The sequence below is a fragment of the Hoplias malabaricus genome, chromosome 2, assembly GCF_029633855.1.
Source record: "Hoplias malabaricus isolate fHopMal1 chromosome 2, fHopMal1.hap1, whole genome shotgun sequence".
In the NCBI taxonomy this organism is placed as follows: Eukaryota; Metazoa; Chordata; class Actinopteri; order Characiformes; family Erythrinidae; genus Hoplias; species Hoplias malabaricus.
Genome location: NC_089801.1, coordinates 68,978,946 through 68,990,555, shown reverse-complemented (window position 1 = coordinate 68,990,555; position 11,610 = coordinate 68,978,946). Strand labels below are relative to the sequence as shown.

The 11,610-nt window shown below is 36.4% G+C and overlaps 1 protein-coding gene across 1 annotated transcript; it reads right to left on the bottom strand.

Moving 5' to 3' along the window:
* Positions 1-5,713: 5,713 nt before the first annotated feature.
* Positions 5,714-10,888, bottom strand: LOC136687268 (uncharacterized). Its single transcript, XM_066661605.1, has 7 exons — positions 10,784-10,888; positions 10,344-10,505; positions 7,897-8,235; positions 7,744-7,791; positions 7,419-7,553; positions 7,262-7,317; positions 5,714-7,128 (listed from the first exon to the last, which is right to left on the bottom strand). The coding sequence occupies exons 2-7, from the start codon at positions 10,423-10,425 to the stop codon at positions 6,793-6,795; spliced, it is 996 nt and encodes a 331-aa protein (XP_066517702.1). The 5' UTR covers positions 10,426-10,505; positions 10,784-10,888; the 3' UTR covers positions 5,714-6,792.
* Between the last annotated feature and the right edge of the window lie 722 nt (positions 10,889-11,610).

Sequence of the window (11,610 nt, the reverse complement as noted above, 5' to 3'; positions counted from 1 at the left end):
TCGCTACCAAGGTTCAAGTGGCGCATTAATATGGAAGTCAGATGTTGTTAACAACGGCTTTGAACACGGCTCACACAGAGCAGTAGAAACAACAGAGTGGCGTCACACTCACAGAGAACCGTTGTAAAAGGGGCGGAGACTTTTTCTGAGAAGCTTCCGGGTTGTGCGAGTGGTGAATAGTTACAAACATACTACATTCAGCCCATAGAAACACATTCATTTCCATTACTTACCAAGCTGTACGTTGCCTTTTTTTATTAGAACAGCTGATGCATTAGCTGTAATTAATATACTTAAGGCTGCTATTGATTTGTATTCACTCAGCATTAACTGTTAAATGTTTATCTTGATTAATAGATATGAATGAATTTGGTTTAGCCTGCCAGCTATCAGCTAGCTATTAAGACTAGCATTCCCATTTCAACGCTAACTTTAAGGTCACATCACTTTTAGTCTTTGATGTACGGTAGTTACATTTTAAGTTGTGGATATCAAACAATTTATATGAACAGTTAAATGAAACTACAGTATATTTGGGTAATGTTGCTAGTTTTAGACAACATGAGGAAAAACAAGTGATGGCATTATGAAGAGAATGTGTGCCAGTTAATATGAGGTGATCACGAGGCTTCTCTGAAACAAGTGGTTGTGTTTCATTCATTCAGTCATGTACAGACTTTATGATTGAATTAGACTTATTAAACTGGTCTATTTTATATTTGATTTATATTATTTTGACCTAGTAAGAAAATTTCCAAAAGGTTTAATACTATGAGAGAGCAGACGTGGTTACATTACATTTTTTATCAAAATATTTAATGATTAATGATGGAAAACAAATTGGAGTAATAATATAAAACACTTAGGTAAACTGTTAAAAAAAAAAAAGAAAATGACCATACAGGACCTATTAATATAAGCTTCAAAACACAGTGACCAGGCTGGCATGAAATTACTGAGACTAGTATAGTGATGTTGAGGCTGTTGCAGCAACCAGGCTTCCAGGTCCTCCACAGCTTAAACTATTGTTTAACTAATGTTCATGACAGTGGTGTAGTTGTTGTTATGTCTACTTTGCTTTTCTATTCTTACTAACTTTTCCCTCCTTGTAGCTCTGATACATTTGGACTCTATTCATAACCTCAGCCTGATGTACCTGCTGATAATTTCTTTTTAGATCAAGGCATGAGGGAAGCTTGCTTACCTGGAGCATGACCTCTCTTTCCAGCAATGCCACAGCATCATTGAGCTCAGTGAGGGAAACACTTGGTCTCGCCCGGAACAGCTGCTCTGCTTTACAAACGAGATCAAAGGACTCATCTGATGGCTGGTAGAGAGCACCCACTTGAACTCTTTCAGTAGTAATAAAATACTGTGTCACTAATTATTGTTTGTAATAGTATCCTTGCATTTCTCACAAACTGTAGAGTTACTGATTAACTTCTTAACTATATAGCCCGCAAGATGGTATAAAACATGTGTCTGGAGCTGTGTGACTGCGACACTACCTGCTGCACCACCACGATGCCTATAAGTTTTCTAATTCTTTTATTTAAAGATAACATACTTGACACAATTTTCTGTTATTGTAGATTCTTGTGATTGTCATGTAATTTCTGCTGACCATTGCTTACCATTTTTGACTTTTGTGTCTTTCCTTTGGGAAGCCATACATTTACATTCCTTTCTCTGACCGATTGGTGTATCCAAATGCCACACAGCCAACCATGGTATGACAGTTGATCTATAAAATGTTACATGTAGTCATTGCTCTCAGGCCTGGCACTGTCATTTTTTTAGTTTGCAAACCCATGCATTTATGTTCACACTTCACCCTTTTGTCCTGCTGTTTCCTCTTATGATGTCAATCATTCAATACCTTCTTGTTTTTTAAAACCTAAATTTGTCAGCCTCACTTTTTACATTGTGGTCTCATCAACCAGCCATTACATTATTTTACAATTGTTTTACAGAATGTAGGCAGTTACCTCATACATTTTGCATTGTTGACTTAATTAGAGAAGTTAATGCCATTTGTGGATATTTGCTATGATCATGCTTATGTTGTATGTCTTAAAATAATATAAAGGCTGTATGGTTGAGCAAGAGTAACCCTCCTTTGTCTCATTAAAAACCTGTAAGTTATTCCACAAAACAGGCTTTTTAATTTAGCCATATACCTTAAGTCAAACATTGAGGACTGTCCAATAATAATCCTGCCTGCTGCCCTGCTGCTCTTTTCTCATTGAACAGATTTGACATTAGGCTTAAGTTACTTGACTAAACTTAGAAATGCTGCTTTGTGAGATACCCCCTTGAATGTTAACAAACTAAATGCATGCTTTAATGCAGGAGCAATATAATATGAATTCATGTAGTAATACATGTATCATATAATAATAATAATAATAATAATAATAATAATGCTCAGTAAACAAACTCAACAATGAACATGTCTCAGAAAACACTCAGAATTTCAAAAATAACTCGTATTAAGTTTTTGCTTGGAGCAACTTATGATGTCCTGCCAACTCCACAAAACATTGGACAGTGGGTAGGTGAAGAGAAGACCCTAGTTGTAGATTATGTACAGGGGTTGGCACATTGAAGCATATTCTATCAGCTTGTAAGGTTTGTTTGTCAGAAGGGAGGTATGTGAAATATTTCTGAACTAAGTTCTCTCTGTGAAATACGATTGAATTAACCGACTTTACTCGTGCATGCACGTTTCAGCATTAGCTGTCAGTCAGTCAGTCAGAAAGCGCATATGCCTCTTCTAGGTTTGCCAGGCAGGTGGTCCAGCTAAATTACATTGAGACAATGTTTTCATTAGCATTTATTATTTTGAAAATAAAAGTAAATTTAGGTGCTGTTTACTCAGTGTATTCACCTGTTGTTTTAGTTTTTTGGACTGAACAAGGTCTGCATCCATTCTTACAGATCAGTTTTCTTTTTCAAACATTTGGCTTTGCCGTTGTGAGTTGGATTAAAAAAAATGTGAAAGCTGCTGTAATTGTAGAAATATTATTTCTAATTTTTGAATTTTGTGCTGGATTTGAATGAGTTCTGCATTTTGTGGTGATTAATATGTGTGTGTGTGTGTGTGTGAGTGTATATCTGTGTGTCTCTGTGTATGTATGTGAGTATGTTTTTGTGTGTCTCTGTGTATGAGGGTCAAATTGGCCCGAAGACCGTATGAAGGATGTAAAGGTGCTGGGGTATAGTAGCATGTGTGCTCAATTATTATTTTTTGTTTGTAAAACACAAATTGAGCTAAGGCCATTGAGATTCAGGGAGAAATAAAAATTACTTGTGCCAATTTTCCAATACAAGAGTTAAGATTAAAAAGCCTGAGCTTTTCGCTAGTAATGACAGTAAGTGCAATGGTTTTCAACACTAAAGACATTACAGCAGACACTGTAAGGTGGGGGGTTTTGAACTGCGGTTCCAAGGGGATCATTCATAAGTCATTAAGGTAATTTCCCACATTAAACCTTTCTGAAAAAAAAAACATATGACTTAAAAGAAAATAACTAAGCTCAGGCAAGTGCCTAAAATCTGGGGAATTAATGTGGGGAGTTAATTTACCTATGCAAAGGAGTAGGTCAAACAGCAAGGACAGAATGTGAGATGCTAGCTACCTCAGACCTGCAAGCTTTGCACTCATGCTCCTAAAACCCACAAATCATACATCCTCTACCACAGCATCCTCTAAGAGTCGACAAAGCTGTCTAAGGTACATACAGTATTTATGTCAAAAAGACTTAGACTTTATGAAGGATTCTTAGATTGTCACAACACACCACAGCCAAACACAACATTGCTAAACTACACACTTAAAAAGGATGGTTCTACATATGTTCTTTAGTAAACAAAATGGTTCTATATAGAACTTTGAACACTTGAAGGACATTTTGCTTGATTAAAGTTTTTTGGGGTTTTTTTGCATTGTGAAGGGCTTCTTCAGCTTGATGGAGAATGTGCTATAAATGGTTCTATATAGCATCATTTAGAAAAGGCTTCTTCTACTGTTACAGTGTCAAGCCCGTTGCAGTAGAACCACCCTTTTTGGTGCCATATAGAACCCTTTTCTAAAATGTGCTTTATAGAACCATTTACTGCACATTTTCTATCAATCTAAAGAGCCTCTAAATGATGCAAAGAACACTTAAATCAAGCGAACAGTTCTTGAATTGCTCATGGTTTTATATAGAACCATAGTCTTTACTAAAGAATCCTTGTACACGCATTATTTTTAAGTATGGATATATGAAAGACCACTAACAAAACTCTGTTGAACTGAAAAAAGCCCCAATCCCTGATGTGAACTGAAAATAATTCTGCTCCTCAGAAGTTGGAGAATAGTGAACTAAAGTGTCAAAACTATCCTATCACTTCTGTATTGTTAATGTTGTTTAGAATAGTTGTTGGCCTTTCTGAGCTGATAAAAACCCCAGTCCACTATTGAAATCTGTCACTATCTGTTCCAACAAAGAGGAAACTAGAAAACTGATCATAGAGAAGTGAAAATAGATGGGTTGCTCAGTTATAAAAAACTATCTATTTGCTTGTCACGAAGAGGAGGTATTTCTTAAACTCTTAAAAAAAGTATTAAAGTGTAAGCTTTTAATAAAGTAATGATTACTCAATAAAATAATAACAAATCTTTTAATAAAGTAAAGGTTCTGTACCAATTAAAAGTTTTTATTAGATGAAAAACATCACTGGAAGGGGCTTCAACTTCATCCACATAATCACTCAATCACTAACACATTCACTGTAGCTTTAGGCTGAGTGGGGCAGAAGGAGCCATGGTATTCATGACCATTTCAGGGACAGGGGCCTAAAGATACAATAAGTGGAATTGGAGCCAAAGGAGTGCCTATATGATGCCTGAAGACTGCAGGAAAATTGGGATTGTTGGGAGTGAAGGAACAGCGCTGCTAATCCCCTAGTATTCACAGCTGGAGTGCCATTAGACAGGGCCCTTAATCCCCAACTGCTCCCTGGACTCTAACATGGCTGCTTGCCATTAAGGGTGTGTATGTTCTTTAGTGCAGTTGCATGTTTATCATTACTTAAACGTTGCACTTGGAATTTTACAAAATTCCTCATCAAGGAAAACTGCAGACATTTGGGAAATATCAGTGTAAAAGAACCACTTTTTTTTTAATAAGGATTTTTCTATGCAAATTAAGTGGAGTTTGTCATTGTATAAATATCTGTACACAATCCAAGGGCGACTGAGGCAATGTAATGCTTCAGAGAGGTGCATGGTTTTGAAAGTAGAAATGGAATATCACCACATGTTCACGCACTGGTACAATGTAAGGAAAAACAAAGGGGTATTGTACTCATCCATTTACAGGTTGACACATACTACACAACAGCTTCAGGTGAGAGTAAGACCACGCAGTGTTCCGTTCATCTCTCTCCGTCTCTCACACACACACACACCCATGCTTCACACAGGAAATGTGATTGAGTGTTGTAGTACTTGTGGGCTCTTTCCTTTGTTGTGCTGCACAAGGACGTCCCATCATGCACTTCTAAAACCTTCAACCACATATTACATATTTACCAGTGCTTAAACGTTTTGAACACCTTGTTGATTTTCTGTGTGAAGTTTAATACACACCTCTACAAGGAACATTATTAATATTTTTTCTTCATATTTATACCCTAAAATTTCAAATTTCATAAAGTAAAAAATCAACCTTAACTTGATTCACTACAAATAATAATAATCTATAACATGTGTAATTTGTTTTCTTTTTCACTGTCTCTGGCTTCTATGCTGCAGGTGTTCCCAATAAACAAAAAACATAATAAAAGTCACTGTTCAGTAGCTCTGTTGAAAGATAATTTGGCCCATATCTTAAATGTCTGATTAACGCATGTAATCCTCACATTTACATTTGTGATTTTACTTACCACTCTTTTACTTACCACTGTGCCATCCATTGATTATCTGTTTTCCTACTTTTACATATGATTGATATTTAAAAGTTAATACATTTTCTTGTTCTAAAGTATTTATTCAAACGTTTGCGGCACTTTGCTTGGCTCTTTTAGTCTTTTAAAATGTGCTTTAGAAATACATTTGACTTGATTTTAAAGAAATCAGATTGTAAAGTAGGGGATCAAAAAGTCTTATAGAAATAAATGTTCAGTCCCTAAAGGCTTCATACTTTTATAAGACAGCTACATTTATGGTTACTCCTTTAGGACTTTCAGCCATGAGTGGGTGCATCACAGGTATAAGACTGCTTTTATCTTGATATATTTAGTATAACTAACATAAATGGCATACTGAGCAAACCCACCATAACCCTGAACTGGATAAACGCTTACAGATAATGAATGAATTAATTAATTAATGTTGGGTTACTTAATTATTTTGTGTTCCTGTTCATGAGGCAACTTGCAAATATTAGCATGGTAATTTTTATTTTAACTTGGGCAAAATGTATTAGAGTTCGACATGTTTTACATTTAATTTTGCTATCCTTAGTCCTCGTTTAATCGCATATGTGCAATCACAGCTGACACATTCTTAAACATGATCAAAACATTAATAATAATGTTGATTTTACACACAGAACGTGAATGTTCTTTGGAAAGGAGTTCTGTGGCACTTCAGTGCTCCGTGTGTGAATGGCCAGCGTTTGCCAGTGCCTATAGATTCAGAGCACTGATTACCAGCTGCTGTTAATGAAATTTAAACATTAACCATTGAAAAATAAAATACAAAAAGCAGTTCTCAGGTCAGTCAATAAGGTCTGTAAAGCATTAGGTGACTCGAATGGCGGCATACTCTGAGGTCTCATCTGGGTGACAGCTTCTGACGGGGCCCTGAGATGTGGCCTTATGATTGAGAGAAGCATACACCAGAAGATTCTCCTCTTCATTCACAGGGACACGCTCGTGTCTTTGGCCTGGCTGTGGCCTGTGATTGGCTGGATGTCTTCTGGAAGGGCCATCTCTCTGAGATGATCCTCTAACTGGAGTATTGCCATAGATACCGGGTGACGGTGGATGGATTTGTAATGGAAGACTGTTGGTGTTTCCACAAGGACTGGCATCAGGTACCCACGCTTTAAAATGAGGATTTTCACTTGCATTGGACTGCATAAAAGAAATATTGTAAGATAAAGGGATTGTTAATAAATAGAATAAATCTCTGTAGTACGACATGGTAAAGAGGAAGTATGACACGAAGCTATCACTTCTTTCAAGGTTTTGTTGAGACAGTGATTACCTGTGTGCACTGTGCCTGATTTTCTGCTATTTTCTTTTTCGTTGAACGTTTTGCACCTATTAAAATAAAAAAATATATACATATAACAACAAATAATATTTCATCATATACAATTTATTACTGAAAGTCAAGTTCAATGTGTGGAGTAAAGTCACACCTTGGCAATGGATGATGAGTAGAGCCACAGTCAACACTACGAGGACAAGCCCTACAATCCCACTGCAGATGTACACATAAGGCCACATCCATTCCATCTCAAGATCATTTGAGGTGTTCCTCGCAGAAGAACTGTCTGAAATATAGAGATAATGTGATAAAAAAATTACTTAAAGTAAAATTGGATACAGTGATTACACATTCACAAATAAATTAACTCTAATTTTTAATGGATAATTTTATATGTACTACTCATTTATTCAATGGACTACAAGGTTTCATTATAGTGATTTTCAGTGTGAAGTGAGATGTTAAAGTGCACTTACTTATTGTTTTGTTTTCGTTGCTTTCAAAATCAAAGACCTCGTCAGATGCTGAAAGATAACCAGAATGTTACAGCATTTGATGTTGGGTTAATATTTGCTTTAAACAATTTTGTAAATATATTTATTAATATACATATGCACAGAAAAATATACCTGTCACAGTGACATTGATGGCGTGGCCTGTAGCATACACAGGTTTTAGTATTTCACACCTGTATAGACCAGCGTCCTCCACAGATAAACTCCAGAAAATCAGGAATAAGATTCTTTCCTCCTCATTAATATTCCTCCATTTTGTTGAAGTGTGATTGCTGTAAATCAGAGGTCTGCAGTTATTCCCATCACTAATTTTACACCATGAGAACGATAAATTCCTCCAGCAGTGAGGCGTCACTATAACAGTGCAGTTAATCATCAGAGTCTTAAGTTCAGGAGATTTCCAAACTGTGTTCCGAGAAACTTTTATAGATGGTATACAATCCAGCTCAATATCTAAAAACACAGAGAGAGAGAGAGAGAGAGAGAGAGAGAGAGATATTACTTTTGGTCAAAGAGATGATGGTTTCTTATATGTAGTCTGCAAGAATTTACACAACCTGTGATAAAGAAAAACCTTAAGATATGTAAGAGAAGTTTGCATTTAAATGCTTTAATAGACTTCTGTGGAAATTTCTTTTAAACATTCCAAATGCACTTGAGTGCACATTGACTTAAACATCCACTTAATGTCAAACTTAATGGCTGTTTTAACTGGAAATGCCAAAAATTAAAAGTTTAGTCTCTGACATCTGTTAGCTCAAAGAAAATAAATAAATAAATAAATGAGCAAATATTAATGGTCATATAGTATGAATGGTCCTTTAAAGAATCATATATGTAAATGATGTCTGCTATGATGAACCTCCCCGCAGCAGTCACAGAAAATAGAGAACATTTGACATCAATTTGTTTCTCAAAATCACTTTTTTGTGGCATTTTTTCCATGGGTGGGTGTTTTGCATTAGAAGACGAAGACTTAAGGGGAAGAAAATGAAACATAGCCCCCCACATTTACACCTTGACCTTGGAAATAAAAAAACACATCCTGCTTTTTATTCACAGTTTTATTAATAGACTGAAAGTGTGGAAACTGCCCAGGACATTAAAATGAGCTCAGTTCCGGAACTAAAATATTTCAGGAGAACTGAAATCTGTCAAGAGTCTGTATGTCTACTTAAAAAAAACCTGCAATACAATTTAGAGCTGTAGTAAAATAAGTACCTTCTCTATTCATACATAAACAATATTATCATACATCATAAAATAATAACTATAGGCTATAATGCTGTAATTCATTGGGTTAAAACCCATAGCCTTGTAGTTATCAAATATAAGCGTCAAAGCCAATTTTTATATACATACGTTGTCTCTTTTTCTGCCCTTAAACCTTTAGTTTGATGCTTGCTGATGCTTGCTGGTTTCCCAGACAGGGATTAAGCGTAGTCCTGGAATCCTTCTCTCAGTAGAAAATAACATTTCAAAATGCTGTGTAGTCCAGTTCTAAGCTTAATCCTTGTCTGGGCAACCATCCCAATATATGACATTTCATCAGTTGTCTATCTGAAAATGAACAACAAACTTATCTACATTTTGAAGAGCTACTTACTACACAAAGAACTATTGCCCTGTCAGGGTTGAAGCCCAGTCCTGGGCTACACAGCATTTTGAATTGTGATTTATCATTATTTTCTTAATAGAAAGGAGAATATAGTCCAGGACTAAGATTAATCCCCGTCTGGGAAACCAGCCCAACGTGTTGTTTTCTGAGACCTGGATTAAGTTCAGTAGTGGACCAAAGGCTGGTTTACACCTGTGTGTGATTGTTATCAAAAAATATTTCACGATCTATGATTTCTGTCTTTGACGATCTGATGTGACAAGCTTCACTGCAGTAGATTTGGGGCCACTGTGACTGAACAAAGCCCACAATAATCTTCACATTGTGTCTTAAATTTTGGTCTACAATCTTGCAATGTGACCACTGCTAAAAAACAAACAACAAACAATAAAAAAAATAAATAAAAACTGTGGTTTGGAATGGCACGAGAAATTTCCCACAGTGTATGTTTACCACCAGAAAATCTTCATACTTGATTTACAATCGCAAAATCTTTTGAGTTCAGGCATCAGTTTAATCTGTATTTAAATAGCCATTTTTTAAATATTCAGAGCCAGCTGGGCCAGGCATTTATTTGTAAACAAAACTGCTACACAGTCACTTCTAGACTGATAGAAACATGTACAGCAACAAAAGTTAAAGGGTGGTGCCCCAGACCAGTTTAAGACAAATCCCAAACTTGGATTACCAATAATAATGTGATCTTCCACAAACAAATAACTTTGGCACTTCACAATTGTTAATGTTCACCCAGAATAATTTGGTAAACACCTGGCTTTCATAATTTGTCAATAACAATACTTTAAAATTAGTATAAGAATAGCTGAGCATGAATTAATCTCCGTTCAACCAAGTGATCAAATTTACATATATTTAGTGTGTTATGTAAAGACTTGGATCTAGTGCCTGGGTGTCATGAGTAAACCACGCAGGTAAATCGTACCTTGTGTATTTCCATTGGTTGCAAGAGAAAGCCACAGCAGGATGGTGATGCTGCTAATAATGTTCAGAACAGAGGACGCCATGAATGACCACCTTTCACCAGACACCAGAAGTCAGTGTTGTGGAAGCATGAGGAGGAACACGGAGCTTTAACACATATCACCTGTCAGAAGTGTGTAAATGTGTGGGAGAAAGAGCACAGGTCAAAATTTTTTTGTTCCTTTGTCTCATTTGTCACCTCAGTTTCTCTTTCGCTCTCTTACTTCTTCTTGACTTAAAAGTCTAACACAGTTGTTATGACTTCATGTCCTGTGTTGTGGTTTACATACATATTCCCAACTCAACAGTGCCATCTCACGGATCAAGAATGAGCAACAAATGAAATGTTGATTCAAGATTTGTTTCCTTGTCATATGTAAGACGAGTAGAGGCTGATCTTACGTTTTCTGGGGCACAAAACACACATGATCCAAGCATGATGAACATAAGATCTTCTTTTTTTTTTAACTCTGTGGCTAAGTATATAAAATATATACCTACATATATAGCAACATACAACAACCCCGTGTCTTCCACGTGACTTGAATGATGACGGTCCAACCCCAGTAAACGTTTAGCTGTTGATTCAACGTTGAAATACCGTAATCAACGTTCTCTTAAGGTTGAAAATGAAAGTTGAAAAGACGTCCAACCACAGACATTGAAAAGACGACTATTAGACATATATTGGACGTCCACTGACGTTATTAATTGGTCCTGAAATAAATTACTTGTATAAAACGCGTTTTGGACGTCCACTGACGTTATCGATTGGTCACCACTTGATAACTAACTTATTAAGATGGATTTTGGACGTCCATTGACGTTTAAAACATGTCCTTGACGGACAGACTACTTTTAGACCTGTTTTGAACGTCCAGGGATGTTCCGTGTTTACTGGGACTGAGCCATACAAGAGGCACGCACTCAATGCACTGACTGGGTTTTGACCTTAACAATTGTGTAGTTAGGAGCTGCAGCAAATAATAACCCTGTGTCTCTGCTGCTCTCCTATATATTTTGCACTGACGACATTACAACTGCAGTACTGTACTGTAATGTACTGGTTTACACATTGGTTAATTGCACTACCTCCATCACACTGTGAGATTTTTCTATTTCTATATTCATTCATTCGTTATCTGTAAGCACGTATTCAGTTCAGGGTTGAGGTGGGTCCAGAGTCTAGCTGGAATCATTGGGCACAAGGCGGGAATACACCCTGGAGG

Bases quoted from the DNA above. Each gene is read 5' to 3' on its own strand.
- LOC136687268 (XM_066661605.1), bottom strand. From the start codon at position 10,425: ATGGCGTCCTCTGTTCTGAACATTATTAGCAGCATCACCATCCTGCTG. The intron at 8,236-10,343 runs GTACGATTTACC...CTGTGTTTTTAG, and splicing joins AACCAATGGAAATACACAAG to ATATTGAGCTGGATTGTATA. The intron at 7,318-7,418 runs GTGTGACTTTAC...TTATTTTAATAG, and splicing joins ACTCATCATCCATTGCCAAG to GTGCAAAACGTTCAACGAAA.